We start from the raw sequence: 20,792 nt of genomic DNA, 5'->3' as shown, positions 1-20,792 counted from the left end.
AAAAAATGCTGCTCACTGTGGTATTTCATGCTCACCGAAGTACTCATGAAAGGAGATTCCTAGTTATATCAGGACAGGAATAAAAGATGGCTCTTTTCTAGAGACAGCAACACTTCTGTATTAATTTTAATACTTCCCAACAAGGATTTACAAAGGTTGTATCATCTCATGAAACCAGCCCCTGGGAATTTCTGTGAAAGAGCTGAGGCTGACTATGCAGGGAACAAGGCAAGAGTCATTGAGCCAGATTAACTGCTTCTATAAATGGATGCACCTTCACTGATTTCAATGAAATTTAAACCATCAGAGCATTTGGCCCCTAACTCCCACTCTCTAACCACCTGATGACACTACCTTTCTCCAAATGCAATCATATACCAAGGTTCTTAGATTCTGAAAGGGGGAAAAAAACTTGTAATAAAGTAACACTGACCCCCTACTTTTTCACTGTGTATTTCCCTTACCTGCAATTTTCTTGACTGAGGAAGCTTTCCTGGCAGGCAGATGAAGGCATCTGGTGCTTCCTCCCCCCACACCACTGAGCTTCACAATAGGCCTACCCACTGGGAACAAGGAACCTTCAAAAGTGCTATTAAAAAGAGCAGACAGGAAGCAGAAGAAGCTGACCAGGCCGAAGATGATGGTGACAGCAATGTCATAGCCAGCTGGGATGGCATTGACTGCATCCAGCAAGAAACTAATGAGGATAAGCCAGAACGTGAGGGAGTAAATGAACCAGGAGATGCTTAGAAAAAGTGTACCGAAGACAATGAAACCATTGAAGAGCATGAAGGCAATGATGCCTACAGCTACTTGGAAGCCCCTGCTAGTGCCATAGAGACCACTGTATCTAGTCAAGCCCCATATGATCCACATGGCCCCATAAAGAATGAAGGCACTACTCTCTAGGGTTTTACCACGGGCAAAGGCCAATGAGCCACATAAAAGTTTAAAGATCCCTCCAGCTGCCACAACCCATGGTATGACTACGGTAGCGAGTGGAGCCTTTGGATCCACTGTCATTGTGATAGAAAAGGAGGCGAGGACGCTGCATGCATAACCGAGCACTTCTGCATCCGCATACTTGGAATAGCCAAGATAGGGAGCATGAAGGTCTTTCCCCTCACGGAGCTTAAGAATGCTGTTGCGAGCAAGCAAGGCTTTCATTGTTCCTTCCCCTGTTGGGAATTTGGTGCTTGCCTTCATGTTGTACAGGTAAATGAGAGTCATGAGGGCTGAGGCCACAAAGATGGCCACATCCACACCTTGGGGACCACCCTCAAAAAATCCCTTGGGACAACAGGCTAATGCGATGCAGTAGGCCACATAAAACAGCAAATACAGGCCCTCCAGTGGGCTTTTAAGAGCCCTGAAAATAGCCAAGACAGCAAATAGGACAGCAAAAACCACTAAAAGTGGGACAGGAAAAACTGGTTCATCTGCCTGCCAGATCCGATAAAGAAGGGAATAACCCCCAGCAAATTTCAGGATGGAAGTGAAACCAAAAAATGTGGCAGCAAGGGCATCCAGGGCACGGTAGGATAAGATGCAGACTCCAGTTTGGTAAATTGCGGCAGCCCAAAGCCAAGGCACTTGGCCAACAAATAGATTATTGGTCACTCCCAGGAGCTTACAGCCAAAAACACTGGCAGAGAGCATGTTCAAGATCAAACCAGTGATTGCCAAGTCATTTGTGCTGGCATTGTTGTCCTGAACAAGTTCATTGGCCTTGCTTTTGGCTAAATCTGTGCCAGGGAGGGTGATTTTTTCCTTGCTGAGGAAATAAAGGAACCTCCCCACAGCAAAATAAGTCGCAGTGAAGCAGACAATCAGATAGTTGCAAGCTACAGCTGAAGAACCAAAAGCCATGTTATAAAGTGCAGCAATTTCATGGGCACAGGCGAGAGATACAGCAGAAGCAATAATGGCTGGGATGACCTCCTGGTGGAGGAAGCCTACTCCAGCAATGATGAGTAGACCTAGAGTAAATGTCACCAGGCCAGGCACCACAGCATTGCGGTAATCACCAAGACCATTCAGAACTCCTTGCCCTGCTAGAATATGAATCACTCCATAGCTACACCATAATACTGAGAGAGTCAGGCAGAGGGTAACAAACAAGTAGACATTTCTCAGGCTCTTCCGAACTCCTGTAGGAAAAATAACAAAGTGGAATTAAACCATGACATGCCATGTTGGTAACTGCCACCTCAGACTCTATTATCACAATACAGAATGCTTGTCAGGGTGCCAGGAATGAGTTTCCATAGTTCTATAATTCAGTGTACGCTGCATCATATATTAAGGATAATAAACATACCTATAGGCTGGGGAACTCCCTTCTCATCAGCACTGAGGCAGAAAAGGACCTTGGAGTCATTATTGATTCCAAGATGAACATAGGCCGCCAATGTGAGGACGTGGTCAGTAAGGCTAACCCGCACCTTGTCATGCATCCACAGATGCATCACGAGCAGGTCCAAGGAGGTGATCCTCCCCATCTATGCAATATTAGTCAGGCTGCAGCTGGAGTACTGCGTCCAGTTCTGGGCACCGCACTTCAGGAGGGATGTGGACAGCATCAAGAGGGTCCAGAGGAGGGCCACTCGCATAATCCAGGGACAGCAGGGCAGGCCCTACGAGGAAAGGCTACAGGACCTGACCCTGTTCAGCCTCCACAAGAGAAGGCTGAGAGGGGATCTAGTGGCCATCTATAAACTTACCAGGGGGGACCTGCGGGGAATGGGAGAGGCCCTGTTCCCCTGAGCACTACCAGGAGTAACTAGGAATAACAGCCACAAGTCAGCTGAGAGTAGGTTCAGGCTAGACATCAGGAGGCGCTACTTCACAGTCAGGGAGGCTAGGATCTGGAACCAACTTCCAAGGGAAGTGGTGCTCGCTCCTACCCTGGGGGTCTTCAAAAGGAGGCTAGATAGACACCTAGTCGGGGTCGTTTGATTCCAGCATTCTTTCCTGCCCATGGCAGGGGGGCGGACTTGATGATCCCTTCTGACCCTATCAACTATGAAACTATGAAACATGTATGAGTTCCTACAATCAATTCTTTGCTTACTTTTCTACAGCTCCCTGTGTGTATAGAACACCCCAATCAATTTAGGTTCACCAATTTATTATCTTCTCTTCACCCAAATTCTGTGTGGCCCACAAGAGAAACTATATTAGTGTTCATACTACTGAAAATAAAGCTGCAGCACTTCACTTCTCTTTACTTCCTGATGAATCCTGTTAATCCCCTGTCTATAAATCAGCTCATATTTGCATGACGTGTCTTGCACGGTATTGCAACTTGTTGATATTTATCATAAGTCAGTCACAAAATAAAACAGAATGATAATTACTGGTTTGGTTCAGACTCAAGGTCTATCTTGTCCAGTATCTCCTTTCTGAGAATAGCCAGAGAATTTATTTTAAAAGATTGAAAGCTAGTTTCAGAGGAATCCAGCTACAGCTCGGAAACAATACAGTAAAAGCTCCATTATCCAGCATCCCCTGGGAATGGGGGATGCCAGATAACAAAATATGCCAGTTAATTGAGCAGCCCAAACAGGCGTCCTTGTCTGTTCGGGCCACCGCTTCTCCCGCCGCATCCAGGGCATCACCACCCCTCCCACGGCATCACTGACCCTCCCATGGCATCACTGACCCTTCCACGGGCCCTGTGGGCCCTGTGGGACAGGGAGGCGGGCCACGCACAGCCTGTTATGCCCCTAGGCCATGGGGGCTCAGCAGCACAGGCTGCTTTGCCCTGGGCCGTGGAGGCTCAGCAAACGGGTCCAGTTTCACTTTACCTTACAAGCTGGCATGCCGGTTAATAGAGCATGCCAGCTTGTAATGTGCTGGTTAATGGAACTTTTACTGTATTATGAAAATGGTTACTATGTTATATAAAATTAGGTATTACATGGCTTGATAGAGTTGGAAGACAGTGCAGGACCCCACCCACTGTAGCTACATAGGCACATAGTTGGTGTATATTGATAAAATCTAAGGGTGTTTTTCATTGAATGAGTTTTAGTTAAAGCACACCCACCACCATTTTGAACCACAAGGACACTGATACTTGAGACATGGAGTCTGTGGGAGCGCACTAATTAGCACGCTCCAGCAGACTTGATTATTCATGCAGTTAGTCTTGCAGCCTGTTAACCTGGGGTAAAATGGTTAGAAAATTTCACTGGGATGTTATGGAAAGGGGAGAAAGAGGATCTCACACTTGGTAACCACTTTGGTACAGAATTTGTAAAATTGTAAGGAATTGTTTATCATTGGCTTCAGCCTGTGCTGTACAATTGCTGGGGTGGGGAATATTCAAAGTCCTCAGCAGTCTTCACAAGTTTATGGAACAGGGATTTAGTCTGTCCAGTCCACTCCTGCTTCCAGCAATAGCATTAATGCCTCCCTAAAATGAATGCATCAAAATCTGAGTATGAGGGGTGGGCAAAATACAGCCCATGGGTCAGGCACAGGCCACCAAGGGATTTTGTCCGGTCCACAGTGGGTACCTCAGCTCCACCTGGCCCAGGTGCAGGGGACAATCCAGGCTGTGGCACATGCAGTTGGTTGTGCTGCCCCCAGGCATGAAGCTGGGCTGGAGAGGTGTGGCAGCTAAACTCATTTTCCTGCAGTCCCTGCAGTGGCAGCTCTTTCTAGCTGCTGCTGCCAGTCTCTGCCACCACTGCCAGACCAGGCCCCACTGCCTGGACAGCCCAGCCCATCTGCCCCACACCCACCACTGGGGGCACCAGATGGAGCAGGCAGGCAGGATATTCAGTGAGACTGGCCAGGACCCACCTGGGTAAAGTGCGTAGCTGGGCAGATGAGATGCAGCCAAGAGTGGGTGGGGAGTGGTATCTAGGAGTAGGATGGGTGGATGGGGCCAGGGCTGGGATTGGGATTGCAGGGCAATGACAGCATGGGGTCAGAGCCCAAGGCAGACCCACAATCCAATGCCCGCGTGTCCCTGCAACAGGAGCTGGTTCCGTGGGCAGGGGTGTGCAGGGAGCAGATTGTGGCTCTGCCCTGGGGCCCTGGCCCCATGCTGTCACCGCTCTGTGATCCTGATCCCAGCTCTTGCCAAATCTATCCATCCTGCTCCTGGATGCTGCTCCCTGCCTGCCCATGGCCCCATCTCATCTGCCCAGCTGAGCATGGTGCAGAGCTACTTAGGGAGTATTGGTGAGTTGTTATGCACACAGGGGATGGGGAGAGGGGAGGGGAGATGTTGATACAGTCCACTATCTTATCAAAACTCCCTAAGTAGCTCTCTAGCCCAAATAATTGCCCACCCCTAGTATATTCCATGTCCCTGCTGGAAGGATAGTAAGTCAAAATAGTTTGAAACTTCATATAACCCATAATTCTCACTTATGCTAAGTATGGTCTCTTAGCAAATTATTTAGCAACATGCTGTTTCATTCAATGAATTTCCTTAAACAACACTTTTATGAGGGTTGGAAACATCAATCATCAAATTTCTAGTATGCTGAATCCATTTAATAACTTGGCAAATATTAGTTTAGAAGTAATCTGTCTAGCAAAACTGGCATGCATCCTTCCAGGAGTGAAAATCAGTGGTTTGGCAACAGCAGCAAAATGTCAATTAGCCTGTTGCAAAACAGGCACAAATACATGTCAAGTTACAGAAGGGACTTTAGGCTGGCAGCCCTTATGGTCTTACCTGCATAAGCCAAGATAGCTGATAAAACAAACAGAAGGACTCCCAGAGCCGTGCTGGGGATTAGAGGGGCTGGTCTGGTGAAGCTGTATGAATGCACAGCTAGTAAGAGGGACCCTGTGTGTAACAAAGGGAAAAGGCAATATCTTGAGTGCTTTGAAGGAATGCAGGAGATGAAGAGAGTCAGGTGAAGAAAGCAGAGAGAAAAGGGAGGGGGAATCACAAAACAGGAATGAAAGAAAGATCATGAGAAGAGGAGATATAGGGGAAAGGAGAGCTCTGGGGGAATGGAAAAGAGAGAGAGAAGTGAATCAAACTACAAGAATTGCTTTATAAAATTTATCTGTACCAGAAAGTTTAGATTTGACACCTGCCCAGGACAGATCAAATAACATAGTTCAGCTCCTTGTTTGAAAGCCAAGACAAACATGTTACTGACTGTTGAAATATGCAGATGGACTAATAAAGCTAAAGGTTTCTTCATTCAAAGAAGATTCAGAGAGCTCTATTCTGAAAATAACTACTTTTTTTTAACAAAAACTAATTGATCCTCCTTCATTTGAGACCTCATATGAAAGCCAGTCCCAAAACTGGGTTCCTTTACCAGGCACACCTGGTTCCTACCTGCAGAAATCCCCAGGAGCCCTATGGAGTGATGCAGTGATTCCACTTGTACCTCTGCCATTGCAGAGTTTGCTGAAGATACAGCTGCAGACTGAAGTGCTGCCTCTCTAACTCTCCTTCCCTAGCTCTTTATACTCAAAGCTGTTCCAGTGACTGCTCTTCCTCTAAGCTCTCCGCCCCTTTTTCCTAAGAGCAACATCCCTGGTTAGATTGCCTTGTTGTATGTAGAGAAGGAAATGCAAGTGAGCTGTTAAACATAATAAATGTCAGTCTATGACTCAGCCTAAGATGCTCCTAACTTCCTTTAGGGCCCTGCTGATTTTACTTCTGGTTAACCCTTGTTAAAAAGATGCTTTAAAATTAGCTGTCTGCTTTGTATTTACTCACATATTTATTTCCATGCTCCAGTATTGCCAATGGCAATGCTTGGGCATTGAATACAATACCATTTCTAATAAATCCATCCAATGGGGCTAACAGGAAAACCTCTACTCTTCAAGCCACCTTGAGTTCAGTCATTTCTTGTGAATATTGGCCTTTGCATTCTTAAATTTCTTTGTCATTTTTTTAACACACAGTACGAGGAACTCCCATTGACTCTAGTGAGAGTTGTGTGTGCGTTAAATTGTAAGCTAGTGGGTATGAGAAAATACAAATGGTTGAGTCATGCAGTTTGCACCGATATGGCATTCAATGGGGTGTTTATCACACAGCATGGGGCTTGGAAGTAGAAACAGAGAAGGAAAAGCTACTAATAAGAAAGTATAATTTAAATGAGTTTAAATTACAACAAGGGGAATTAGGGTTAGGTACTAGGAAGAATTTTCTCACTATGAGGGTGTTTCAGCACCAAAAGGGAGTATCTAAAGATGTTGTAGATTCTCCACCATTGGAAGTTTTTAAGTGTAGACAAAAAATTGTCTAGAATGGTTGAGACAGGGATAAGTAGGGAATGAAACTAGATGACTTCTTGAAGTCCCGTCCACTCCTATTTTTCTCTGATTCTGTGCAGGTCAGGATTAAATAACTGGGCCTGCTATATCGTGCCTGGAAGCAAGGCAAGTCACTATTTGAACAATTTCAGATAATGTATTTGAAAGCTATGAAATTCACTGAATAAATTCACCTAACATTGTTCTCCATGCTTTAACATACTGCCTCCTGTTAGCTCCTTGCAACACTTCCTTTCCCTGCTGCTCCACTAACTTATCAGTTACCTTCATTTTGCATAGATCACTGGCTCTCAGATTAGCACCAGTTTACACAGTTCTGCCTCTCACACCCTCTTTGCAAGCAACTCTTGCCACCATTTCACATCATAGCTATATGTATTGGAGATACATATCTAATATCTGTAAGATTAGCAAATATCACGGTCTGTAACCAAGTTAAAACTTGGGGAGAGTTCCTCAGCCTTTTTCTGGTTCTCTTATACCAAGTAAATGTCCAGAGTGGAATAAAGGCACCCTAAAAGATTTGCATTGGGAAGGGTGTTGGTTGTAGCCATGTTGGTCTAAGGACATAGGCAGACAAGGTTCTTTGGGTAAATCTGATATCTTTTATTAGACTGACTCAAATACTTGGTAAAATTCTTCTTTGCAAGCTTTCAGGTACGAACACACTTCTTCAGGCAGAGAGTGTCCTAACTAGGCCCGTACGAAGCGGCAAGTATTCGAATCGGATTTGGATTCAGCAGATTTGGAGGGACAGTGATTCAATTCGGTGATTTGAGTCACTGTCCCAATTCGATTTGGCCGAATCAGATTCGAAGATTTGGCACTGATTCTGAGATTCAGCCATAGACTAAACAGGCAGCAGTCCTCAACCACGCTGGACACAGGTAAATCTGTTGTGGTGGGTGAAGGGGGAGGGATGGGGAATGTGGGGCAGATCAACGCCCCCACAGTGAGGGAGGGATTGGGGCTAGGGTTGGGACAAGCTGCCCAGCCAGGGTGGGGGGGGTGCAGGACTCAGGGAGGGGGGCTGGCCCTGGGAGTGGGGACTATGCCTTCCCACCGCTTGCCCAGCCGGGGCAGGGAAGCGCAAGACAATGCCTCTGCGCTGCCTCAGACAAGCAGCGTGCAGCAGCAGAAGCCACTCCCACCTCCCTGTGCCTCCTGGATAAGCCACGGCTTCGCCCCACTGCGCCCCAGCTGTGCAAGCAGCTGCAGGACACGGGGGCACGCACGTGCACCTGGATCAGGGAGGGGCCGGTGGCAGGGGCTATGCGGAATTTTAAGGTGGCTGCAGCCCCCCTCCCCATAGCCCCTGCTCCACTGCACTCTGCAGGGTGGGTGAAGCCAGGGCTGCGCTCCGGGCTGTGCACCACCTGGTGGCGGGCAGCGGGGGCTAGCCTCCCGGATTGCAGCCCGGCCCAGCCCATGCAGATCCAAGGGCACATGCCTGCTCCCATGCCCTCCCAGACCAGCGGCGCATGGCAGCATGCAGTGATGGGAGCTTCCCTCCCCAACTCCTGCGCCTCTCCACCCCATCTGGGCAGCTTGTCCCAGCCCTCACTGTGGGGGCATTGATCTGGGCCCAGCTACACCACTTCCCTCCCCGCTCTGCCCACCGCAACAGACTTACCAGCTGTAGGCAGCTGTGTCCAGCATGGTCCAGGACTGCTGCCTGTTTAGACTATGGCTGAATCTCTGAAACAGCACTGAATCTCTCTGAATTGATTCAGAGGCTTCTGATTCAATTTGGACCTTTTAATGAGTCTCCCTATTTGATTCGGATTCAGAGATTCGGCTGCCAAATCAGGCCGAATCTCCTCCAAATTGAATCGACTACCGAAGCTTTACACAGCCCTAGTCCTTACATTGGGAAGGGGGAAGATTTCACTGGTGCAGCCACTGCAGTAGCCAAGGGGAGAGGGTTAGGTAGAGGTTGGGGCCATAGTGTGCAGTACTGCAGAGATGCTGAGTAGTGATACACCCCATAAAGCAGCCTAAGTCAGTCTGCCATGTTAGATAGGCCTCCAGGAGTGTCCAAATTATACCAAGGACATTCCAAAACCCAGAGCAGCCCAGGTTTGCCAGCATGCAAAGGCAACTTAAAGACTCTTTTGCCATGGGCTGTGGGCTTGGTGCTATGTTTCTGCATTCTCACCTCTAGAGCACTTTGATTCCCCATAACTGCTACAGGAATTTTTTACTTTAATCAGTAATAAACCAAGCTATTTAACTAGGTAGGGGATGGAGGAGGAAATAATAGATTTTAATACAACAATATGACTCATCAGTTTTTTGAAGTAAAGGGAAATGATGTATATACCAGATCTACAATACCATAAACATCAAAGCAACTATGGAGGAAATGTGTTCCCTTTTTCTTTCTACTACTGCTGCAATTCACCTGTTTCAGGGGCTAATAAAGATATCAGAAGCATAGCAGGGCAGTTTTGCACCTGAGGTAGCCACAATGCCCAGGTCAGTATGGGCTATCATGCCAGTCAGATGCAATCAGCCTCTGCTGTGGTGATGGCTATTTTCATGAGCCTTCCCTTCCCTTTCCCTCCAACACCTCCTCGTCAAAAGTGGTGCCTGAGGCTTCTGCTTTGTTTGCCCCCCTCAGTATGCTACTTCACAATGCTGTAGAGACCAAACATATAATAATAGTAGGTTCTCAAACTTTTTTGGGTCCCATGCCCCTTCTTAAATTTGTTATACTGCTGTGTATCCATATTATCCATGTAATAGATAATAACTGACACTTTCTGTCTCTGCCATTACACAGTAGTTTCCCCAGCAACCTGAGAGATATTGCAGAGTTGTTCCTCATTTTTCTCTTCCTTTCCCTCCATTTACATTTGCCTTCCCCCTTCTTCTGCTTTTCTATTCCTTCAGTTTCATATGCGTTAGAAGTTTGTTGGATATTCCCAGTCGTAACATGTAAATACCTGGTGCTTGGCATCACTGGTTTTTAAGAAATGCTGGTAATAACTGCAGACGCCTATGTGTGGTGATGGGAAGGCACTGTGTGCCTGTGTGCATAAACAAAGTGCTCCCCCAAAACATATATTTCTTAAATAAAGGATAGGTGTTATACACTGTCTCAATGGGATGATAAAGATCAAATAAAAAGTGTTTTATTGCTAATCTCAGAAGACTGTAGAACAGTGTTCAGCCGTGTCACATGAGACTCACCTTCCTTTATGGCAAGAGAATTTATGAGCCTCAAAACCCAGAGGGCACCCAGTAAAATGAAATAATGGCAGGTGCATTAAGATAATCTTTTTCTGGATTGGAGGATGTTTCAGGATCTTGGGCCAAATTTGTCACTCTGTAATATCACTGTTACTGCCATCAGTGGTATAAAAATGGTGCAGTGGATTGAGCTCTTTGTTTCTAAACTGTGGGCCCCAAATCCATAAAACTAATATGTTTGTCTGAAGAATTTATGTTGTTTGGATATAGCACCTGAAACCTGAGAACTTTTAACAAAGGAAAAGGAAAATCTGTTAAAAGAGCACTACTACTTGTGCAACAAAGGGTTAAAAAGTGTAGGACCTGAATCCACCCCTTGCATAACTCAGTGTCCTGAATGGGATTAAACTAGGAATTAATTTTGGTCAGTTACTGCCTCAGTTAAATCCCATTGCACATAAATATGTCTCTGTGCATTAGCTTTCAATATAGTGGAAAATTGATTGAAGAAAGGAAAGCAACACAGCTGCTGAGCTGAACAGCTCAGGTCAATGGGAGATTCCCCTTGGGGCAAGGCACCTTGGAGCGGTAGCACCTGATTATGGAAACAAACAACATTTATACCTGTCTCGGGGAAATGGAAAGTTTCCTGCCAGTAAAACGCCTCTTGCCCAACCCAGATGGCCCCACCTGCTCCTTGGATGGGATCACCTGCTATAAAAGGCTCAGAGCAGTGAACAGCAAGACACATTAACTCCAGCCTCCCATGAAAATCCACCTACTCTGACTCTGAACATGGGCAAGAAGGTGGCCATTGTCTTGGCTGGCTGTGGTGTATATGATGGCAGCGAAATCCATGAGTCTTCTGCTGTGCTGGTGCATCTCAGCAGGGAGGGGGCACAGGTAAGAAACATACTGGCTCTGGTGACCAGTTCTGTCTCTTCTACAAATCTTCTTGCCTTGTTCTGCTCTTTACCATACCCCTATTGCCAGATGCAGTTGGGGGATCTGAGCATCTTTGCTGATCGCTGGAGAAGGAAGTCACACAGTCTTCTCCAAGGTTAGGTGCTGGTTCCTTTGGCTGTGAGAGTGATCAGACACAATGGTGATGGGCACAGTAATACAAGCATAGATTGTTATCCCCTTAAAATATCCAGAACCCCTGCAATACAAAGAATCTGACTGAGCTCTGTGCTGTCTCTCTGTAAATCTGTAAGCAGCTTCCTTAAATATGTCTCTCTCCTGCAACACCGCAGCTCTGTTTTCCTTGTGGCCTAGACATTTCCTCCTTTGGCACTTCCATGTCTGTTTCATGCACATTCTTTTTTTAAATTCTGTTTTTGAACATAAAACATAAAAACAGAATCCACTCGAATGGCTCTTGCTGGTTAAACTGAAACAGTGCAAAACAACCCAGCAGTGACCAAGAAGCTGCTTTGGTAACTGAACCTGAATTGCACTGATTGCCGAGGGAAAGAAATATTGTGTGATGTCACCCTTTGAAGCCGACATATCTGGCCAGACTCTCCATTGCCATAACTCTCTGTGATTCTGTTGTCAATGGACCAATGCTGATTTATACCAGCTGAGGGTCCAACCCATCTAATTCCAGAAGTATCCGGATGCCTGTTCTCATTCATTTAAACAATGGAACCCTTTCAAAAGCTGCAGTTGCTCCTCTTGTTTTTCACTCCTTCATTTCTTCTGCATTCAGTCTCCCTTCCCGGTGCTTAGAGCGGTCTGCTTCCCCATGCCTTAAGCGAAGGAGCCCTCTAATGGAGGAAACTGGCATACTTTTCACTCAATACATTGAAAGGGGTTTTTTTTCCCCTTTACTGGTAGGAAGTTAGTGTAACGGCTCCCAATCTTTATGTAACTGAACTTCCCTCTCTTTTGTTCCATACTGACTGTCACATAGAAAATCTCTTTGCAGCAGAAGAAAATCCAAGTTTTTCCAACACATTGTAGTAATCTGATAGGAAGAATAATCTGTTCTTGTTTTATTATTATTATTGTTAGTTTTTCACGAAGGAGAGGGTAATAGTCCTCCTTCTCCCTCTCCCCACAAACATGAGAAGAGTGTGCCAGATTCTGCTCACTTACCCTACTGTGGGCGTGTTTACATGTGATGCTACGTCACCATAGCAACACGCTATGCCGACATAGTGACAACCAGCAAAAACTGTGGCGCCGCAGTTACTTTGCTGTAGCAATGCACTCTGTCATTATAGTATGCTGCTATGGAGATGTAGCAGCTAAAAATAACAGTGCAGCTGGCACCATCCGGTATGGGCTGTTACTGTGCCGTCATTTAGTAACACTAAATGACGGCGCAGTAACAATGGCACCATATGGCCACATGTAGACATGCCCTGTAACTCTGGATTTCTTCCCTCTCTTCAGGGAAGCCACTTCACACATACAAGGGTGGAGTTCCTCTGAAGTCAATGGGTCTGATTTTTTTTCCCTCCACACTGGGCATGTCTACATGTGCATTTATACTGGCTTAAATTTACTGTGCATTAAGTTACTGCCATTAATAGGCCAGCATCTACACGTGCAAAGTTAGTCCCAAGTCATTCCACACATATAGTGCATTACACAGTCTACACATTCATTACTGCACAGTACCTAATCAGGCTCAAATTTGAGATGTGCATGATGCAGGTCTCAAATTTACACTCAGGTCGGTAAACCATATTTACTGTTCAGTATGGGTGTGCATGTGTAGACATGTACCTGTGCTGTGCAGTAATTTCAACTACTGTACACTAAATGCGCATGTGTAGTTACGCCCATTGTTATGTCATTTTTATTGCAGTATATAGCTTGGGTAGCTATTTTGGACTTCCACTAGTGTAACTGAGAGCAGAGTTTTGCCACAGTGTTAGTGCTGGTAGTTTCCCCACACTGAGAAATCATGAACCAATGAGTGGCGTTAGCATGGGCCCAGAATTCTGAACTCCAGCAGTAACTGGGACTTGCCAGGTAACTCCTACTGCAAAGAAATGGGCAAGCTCAGAGGGACCAACCCTACTGTGTGATACTCACCTGGAGTCCACTTCTGAACACCCAGTGGTCTTCTTCAGAGACACTGACACAGGATGAGATAAGTTCTTCTCCTGATCTTACCACTGATTTTCTGTGTGATGTTGGAAAAGTCACATCATCTCTGTGTTTTCTTTCCTTCCTCCATCAAAGATGGGGATAGCACTACTTTCCCTGTCTCACAGTGGTCAATAGAGCCTCTGAAGGAAGATGTTATAGAAGTATGAAATCAGCTGTGATCTCAGGGAAAAATCAAGGGAGTTACTCTGGACTATAGCATCAGTAATAACAGGAGTGTGGTTTACCTGCTGAGGACCTCAAGCAAGGGTTCACTACCATGTCCCTCCTCTATACTAGACAACCATACTAAAAGCAGCTATGAAACTGAGTGCTCTTAGTCGGTTGCTTTAATATTGCTTTAATACTGGCCCTAAGTACTACATGTCATGTTCTGATGGGCTAAGGATCTTGGAGCTTTATCCAGCATCACTAAGCCAAGGAAGAGTTTTGCCATTACTTAAATGGTGCCAGGATTGGGCCCTAAATGAATAGTTACATGATTTACCCTGTTATTGATGCTTGTGTCTAGTAATTATGTGATACATAAAAATTGGGACTTCATCAGCTTCAGTATAATTTTTCTTCCTTCAACCCAATGCCCAAGAAGTTTAAAAAGTGGCATATTCTGACAATAACCATTGATAATGTAGTGACAAGTCATCATTTATAGGAGCATTGCCAGCAAATCAAGGGAAGTGATTATTTTCCTCTATTCGGCACTGGTGAGGCCATATCTGGAGTACTGTGTCCAGTTTTGGTCCTCTCACTACAGAAAGGACATAGACAAATTGGAGATTCCAGCAAAAGGCAATGAAAATGCTTAGGGGGATGGAGCACATGACTTCTGAGGAGAGGCTGAGGCAACTGGGTTTATTTAGTTTGCAGAAGCAAAGACTGAGGGGGGGGATTTAATAGCAGCCTTCAACTACCTGAAGGGTGGTTATAAAAGGATGGAGCTAGATTGTTCCCAGTGATAGCAGATGACAGAACAAGGAGCAATGATCTCAAGTTGCAGCAAGGGAAGTTTAGGTTATATGAGGGAAAACATTCTTATTAGGAGGGTAGTAAAACACTGGAACAGGTTACCCAGAGAGGTTATGGACTGTCTACACTTGGAGGTTTTTAAGACCCGGATAAACAAAGTCTTGGCTGGGATGATCTAGTTGAGGATGGTCCTGCTTTGAACAGGGGGTTGGACTAGATGACCTCCTGAGGTCTCTTCCAACTCTAATTGTCTATGTTTCTGTGATATGATCTAAGCTGTGAAGCTAGAAACAGACATTGCACTTGTCCCTGGGTAAGTTGTGCCTGTTTGTTTTTTTCCTGGATCATAAATATCCTAGGACTGGTGTGTACACACATCACTCTTCTAATCAGGGTTTAATGAGTGACTGAATAGACCGCCACTTTTCTGCTATTGATTCAATGATGCAATCCCAAAATAGCCATTCAGAGGTACTTTGCAATGTCCCAAGATAAAATGTTAGTCCTTCTTATGCCATGAACCCTTTTATGATTTATCCTGAGATAACAGATGTAGATGTCTGAACAATTGCACTTTGTCCCAAGATAAAATGGTTTATCCTGGGATAATGTGACAGCTGTTTGTAGCTTCAGTGGTTCTGAGAAACACTATATTTTGCCCTTCACTATCAAAGCTTCACAAACATGGCAACCAAAGCATCCCCGTTCACTACCTAGTATCTAATAATACAGCTTAGAAAATGGGCCTCAGGGTAACAACCTTGTTATTCTTCTCATTCCAGGGAGAGTTTTATGCTCCTGATATAGACCAGATGCATGTGGTGGATCACGTGAAAGGTCAGCCAACTCAGGAGAAACGAAACGTGCTGGTTGAAAGTGCCAGAATTGCCAGAGGCAACATCAAAGACCTGGCCAAACTGAATGTCAAGGAATTGGATGCTCTGATCATACCAGGTAGAACTGCTTGTGAAATATTAGTGACCCTGAGGAGCAGCTGTCCACCAGGATGAGCTGGAGAGGAACCATAACATTTCAGTATGAAGAGAGGGTTTTAATGCAGGACAGGAAAGAGAAGGTGTTCCTTTCACATGATCTGCTTTGACTGTTATTTTAACTGTAGCAATAAAGGAGCTTTCTTGGGAAAGAAAGGGAAGATTAAATAGTATTTCAGGATAGAAGCACTTGCTCTTCTTCTCTTGCTTGATACAAGAGGAAGACCTAAAACTGGAAGATGTCCATTAGTAGGGACAGGAAATACAGGGAACATGTAGTATAAAACCAAATGGTGAAAAGCCGGACCAACCCTGGAAATGTGGCTATTGACTCCCGCAAGTACACATCGGGGATGAGGCCTGAATTAGAAGTTATTCTACCAACATGTTACATGACAACTTCAGAAAAGTAAGATAATGAATGAGGAGTGGGTTCATAGATAATGAACTACTACATCTCCAGCTAACTCTGTTGAGAGACCATGAAGGTCCTTTGCACTACTGTTTCCCAGCCTAAGAGGAATTTTCAGGCATTCAGATGTGGTGGTATTGTATTGTTTTTCTAACGTGTATAAATGATACCATGCTTTAAGTCTACATAATCATAGTGGACCTGACAGGAAAACCTAAACTTGTGTAATCATATATTTTTTAATTTTTATTTTCCCATTGTTAGGTGGTTTTGGAGTGGCCAAAAATCTTAGTACTTGGGCTGTACAGGGAAAGAACTTCACTGTCTCCAAGGCAGTGGAGGACACTCTGAAGGCATTCCATGCTGCCAAGAAGCCCATTGGCTTGTGCTGCATTTCCCCAGTGCTGGCAGCCAAAATCTTCCCAGGATGCGAGCTGACTGTTGGACACGACACAGAATGTGAGAAGTAAGTGCCACAGAGGTTTAATACACAGTCTGATCTTGAGATACCTATGCAGTACAGTGTTCCACCTCCCTCACAACCCTGGGGTAAGAAAAGCATCAGGTTATTGACTGACAAACCTAATTATGGTACATCCTATCACTACATCAATTTCCTTGCCTAAACAGACCAAGAATGTCATTGGGCACGACCTCAAAGATGGGGATGAATTCTCTAAGGGTCAAGAAATGAGGTGAACATCACTTCATTAACATTAGGTTAAAAACTAAACCCCTATAGCTTGATGAAAGTAGCTCTCTGGAGCTTCACAAAAGGATCCTAAAGGCCTCAATTTTTATTTTACTTAAAGTTTTTATTCATTTTGAGGGAGGGAGAAGTAGTTACAGTTTGCTTAGTTTACTCCTTGACCATGGAGACATTCCCTTGCCACAGACAAAGACCTGGCTTCCTCGTAGTAGCCATATGCTTATTTCACTATCTCTATTTCAGGGAGGCACCTAATGATTAATTTTTTTCCATCAATTCTTTGGACGAGTCTTCCTCTGTTATGACTCCCATCATGCATCTGGTTTACTCTCACTTCTTCCCCTAGGTGGCCCTATGCAAAGACTGCTGAGACCATGAAGGAACTTGGCTGTAAACATGTAAACAAACATGTAAATGAGATTCATGTAGATGCAAAGAACAAGCTGGTGACTACCAGTGCCTTCATGTGCAATGCCCCGATCCATGAGGTCTATGATGGCGTTGGAAAGATGGTCAAAGAAGTGCTCAGACTGGCTTAAATGCAAAACTACAGAATATGCTGTAAGATGGAGTCCAGGTCTCCTGACAAGGCATTGATTATACAATGTAGCCACTGAGTATGGAGCACCAGCCTACCCTTCCCACCCATTTGTGTCACAAGATGAATTTTTTATCAAGTTGAATCCTTTGCTACTGAACAATTATCAAGAAGGGGGACCTCTAGAAAAAAAACCTTGATTTCTTGCCACCCTTACCTTGCTAAGAGACACCACATAGTAAGCTGGCAATGCAATGGAAGCACTGGCAGCACCTATTCACATCACTGTACCTATGTATGCCAGGCTTCTAGTGGGAGGAGATATAGCAATTGTATGTGGTTCTGAATAGCTGAGGAATATGTCAGACATGAATGGACCGACCTGAACTTTCTCTTGGTTTGTCTCAAGTCCTAGATCTTGGTGCTAATACCTTTTTCCCTCCCACCGCCCCCTCCCCACAATCCCTGCTATGTTATGTTGCAAGACTTTTTACCAACATGTAAAGGCTCTAATGAAACACCTTGTGTTTCACCTCTTAGGAATAAAAGTAGAAATAGATCCAGAGAGAGGGAGAGACATTTTTAAAACTTCATAGAAATAAGAAGACCCAAAACTTTTTAAGGAGACCCAAAACTTTTTAAGGAGATAACTATCAGAGTTGCTTTGAAGACTTGTTCTGTGGATCTTGAAAATCAGCCGTAGAATATGGGTGTACCAAGCTGCATCTTCAGCATCTTTATGCTCATGTTGGCAAACTTACACTTGCCTGTTTTAAAACAATTGCAACCATGTAAGAAGAGGACCTTTTTTTTAAATTTGGGAAAAGGTATTCAGATTTTCCAAGAATTCAGTTCCCTCAGTAGGTGCAAGGGGGCTAGCATTTCTTTGAGACCCCAGCTACGCTGACATTTTCTGGCATGTATCACTTATATCAAAAGCTTGTCTTTCTACTAAATAAAATTAGAAACTTGTTAAATCTGCTGATCTCTAACTACTGTGAGTTACTTTTGCATTGTACACTATAGTGGGGAGCACTGTAAATGTGACTGCTTTGTTCTTGCTCAGAGAGAATAGTGCAGAGAACTGTTGGCTACAAGCCTAGGCTTGTCTTCTGAAGCCATGTTAGGATTCTGATTTTGGGAAAAATAAAGTACATTTTACTGTTTTCTGCTACACAGGGAAATATCAATTATGCTGTCCTAGACTTGTCTTCTTTCCTGCCTCAAGTGATTAGGTAATAATAATGCAAAGCCAAGGGACACAGTTTAAACCCTAAGGTGTCAAAGGATGATCTAGGGCAGTGCTTCCCAACCTTTTCCTCAACATTACCCCATTTCCTCAACATGGCCCCTCACTCCCAACCCAGATCTACCTGGCCCTTTCAGTACCCCTCACTCCCAACTTGCAGCCCCAAGCCCTCCTCAGGTGTCCCAGGGCCAGGGCCCAGAGCCCCCTGCTTGTCCCAGTAGTGCCTAAGCCCTGGCTGTTGCCCATGGAAGGCAGTGGATGCTGTGGCTGGAGTGGAGCGTGAAGCCTGGCTCCCTCCCACCCCCTCCCTATGCAGGCGTCACGGCTGAAGCAGAGCCTATGACAGCGTGGTAGATGCAGGCTGCCTTCTGTGGGCTCAGGGCTCCCTGTCCTGCTGCCCTCCCTGCAAGGGCCCCACAGCACAGTGGGGTGGGGAGGCTTAGTGCTGCTGCTGGGAGCCCCATGCCGACCGCACTGCCATGGCAAGGTACCCCTGCCCACCCAGCAGCAGTGGAGGTGGCACAGTGGATGTGGCACCCACCTCTCTGATTGCTTCCCCCAGCTCTTCCCGGGGGGTGTGGGTCCCCAGATTTGCATGCTGGGTTTCAGCAGATTGCTGCTGCAGGCTTGGGCAGTCTTCCTGGCACTTGGCACAGGCTGCTGCCACTGGGACCAGCAGCAGCCTGCTGAAACCCTTTGCAGAGATCGGGGGCCCATGCCCCCCAGGAAAAGCTGAGGAAATGATCAGAGAGCTGGGGAAAGTGATCAGAGAGCTGGGGAATCAAACCAGGAGCTAGATGTCACTATCAGAGCAGTCCTTCCCCTCTCCCTCTCCTTATTTTCAGCCTGCTGAAACCCTGCGCACAGATCCGGAGGCCTGTGCCCCCTGGGAGGACTACGAGGCGGTGCCAGACTCCTCCTGGGGGGTGCGGACCCCCAGATCTGCGTACGGGATGACAACAGGCTACAGCTGCCAGCTGGAACTAGTGCTTGGCACAGCTTGTGCTGAGCACCGGGAAGACTGGTGCTGCCGCTGGCCCCAGCTGGCAGTGGCAGCCTGCTGTCATCCTGTGCACAGATCTGGGGGTCCACACCCCCAGGAGGAGTCTGGCTCAGCCCTGCATCCCTCCCGGGGGAACAGGTCCCTGGATCTGCATGCAGGATGACAGCAGGCTGCCACTGCTGGCTGGGGCCATCGCCAGCACCCAAGTCTGCTCGGGTTCAACACCGTTTTGCCCATAGGCTAGAAGCACAAAACTGCCTATAACTTTGTCATTTCTTACCTGATTTGGATGAAACTTTCAGGGATAGTAGTGCCTGCAGAGGCCATGGAGCCTACCAGGTTTCAAAGAGATAGGTGAATGGGAATTCTGGGAAACTGCACCTCAAAGTCTTGAAAGCAAACCTCATGTCACTTGTAAGTGTGAAGGCACAGGGGGGTGGAAGTTGCAGGGATGGTAGCCTATGCTGAGATCATGACGCCTGCCAAGTTTCAAGGAGATAGGTGCAGGGATTTTTGGGAAACTGAACCTCAAGCTGGTGACAGGCAAAACTCATGACATGGGTGATGCTGTGCATGTGTGTTAAGGTGCAGCAGGGTGAAAACTTCAGGCATGCTACTCCCTGCTGAGGCCAAGAAGCCTACCAGCTTTCAAGGAGATCAGTGCAGAGAGTTCTGGGAAACTGAACCTCAGACTGCTGACAGGCAAAACTTGTGACATGGGTGATTGTGCTTCTGTTAAGGCATGCCCTCACTGACGCTGGGGCATCTACACAACACGGTAGTGTGCCCCAATGAGGCCTCCTCCTCCTTCCCTACAGCCTCAATTCGGTCCAGCACTTTAAATGACAACAGATATAAAATAACTTAGTGAGCACTAGCACAGTAGCACCAGAAGCATCTCAGGCAGCCAAACTGTCAGCCCATGCCTGCAGTTTTCACCCCACTGTGCCTTAACACACATATGTGACGTGAGTTTTCAAAACTTTGAGGTGCAGTTTCCCAGATACCCCTGCTCCTATCTCCTTGAAACTTGGCGGGCTTCATGCCCTCAGGAGGGGCTACCACCCCTGCAATTTTGTCTGAATCTGCCAAAAAATGACAAAGTTATAGGTATTGCAGTGATTCCCCATTATACTCTATGGCTGAATCTCCGAATCGGCGATGAATCTTCTGAAGCCAATTTGACTGAATCAATTCAGAACAGTGATCTGAATCTCTGAATCAAATCACTGCCCTCTGAATCAGCTGAATCCGAATCTGAATTAAATACTTCCCTGTTCACACAGGCCTACTACTAGCTCTTCCAAAGAACAAGATAAAGTTCTCTTTC

At 45.9% G+C, this 20,792-nt stretch overlaps 2 protein-coding genes across 2 annotated transcripts in view; one reads left to right on the top strand and one right to left on the bottom strand.

The window, feature by feature from the left end:
- The window catches only part of LOC102385220, an 18,658-nt gene extending 8,890 nt beyond the window's left edge, over positions 1-9,768 (bottom strand). The window contains exons 1-2 of the mRNA XM_014523957.2: positions 9,729-9,768; positions 465-2,150 (exon numbers count right to left, since the gene is read on the bottom strand). Of these exons, the coding sequence (XP_014379443.2) occupies positions 465-2,150; positions 9,729-9,768 (1,726 nt within the window). The remainder of the gene's footprint in view (positions 1-464; positions 2,151-9,728) is intronic.
- A 1,447-nt stretch (positions 9,769-11,215) lies between these two features.
- On the top strand, positions 11,216-18,288 carry LOC102383566 (ES1 protein homolog, mitochondrial-like). Its single transcript, XM_025213856.1, has 4 exons — positions 11,216-11,370; positions 15,342-15,513; positions 16,228-16,429; positions 17,019-18,288. The coding sequence occupies exons 1-4, from the start codon at positions 11,263-11,265 to the stop codon at positions 17,209-17,211; spliced, it is 675 nt and encodes a 224-aa protein (XP_025069641.1). The 5' UTR covers positions 11,216-11,262; the 3' UTR covers positions 17,212-18,288.
- The last annotated feature ends 2,504 nt before the right edge of the window (positions 18,289-20,792 follow it).

The sequence above is a fragment of the Alligator sinensis genome, unplaced genomic scaffold (genome assembly GCF_000455745.1).
Source record: "Alligator sinensis unplaced genomic scaffold, ASM45574v1 scaffold27_1, whole genome shotgun sequence".
NCBI lineage: Eukaryota > Metazoa > Chordata > Crocodylia > Alligatoridae > Alligator > Alligator sinensis.
Note: the sequence above shows the minus strand (reverse complement) of the source record. Positions and strands in the feature narration are given on the sequence as shown.

Bases quoted from the DNA above. Each gene is read 5' to 3' on its own strand.
- LOC102383566 (XM_025213856.1), top strand. From the start codon at position 11,263: ATGGGCAAGAAGGTGGCCATTGTCTTGGCTGGCTGTGGTGTATATGAT. The intron at 11,371-15,341 runs GTAAGAAACATA...TTCTCATTCCAG, and splicing joins TCAGCAGGGAGGGGGCACAG to GGAGAGTTTTATGCTCCTGA. The intron at 16,430-17,018 runs GTAAGTGCCACA...TTCTTCCCCTAG, and splicing joins CACGACACAGAATGTGAGAA to GTGGCCCTATGCAAAGACTG.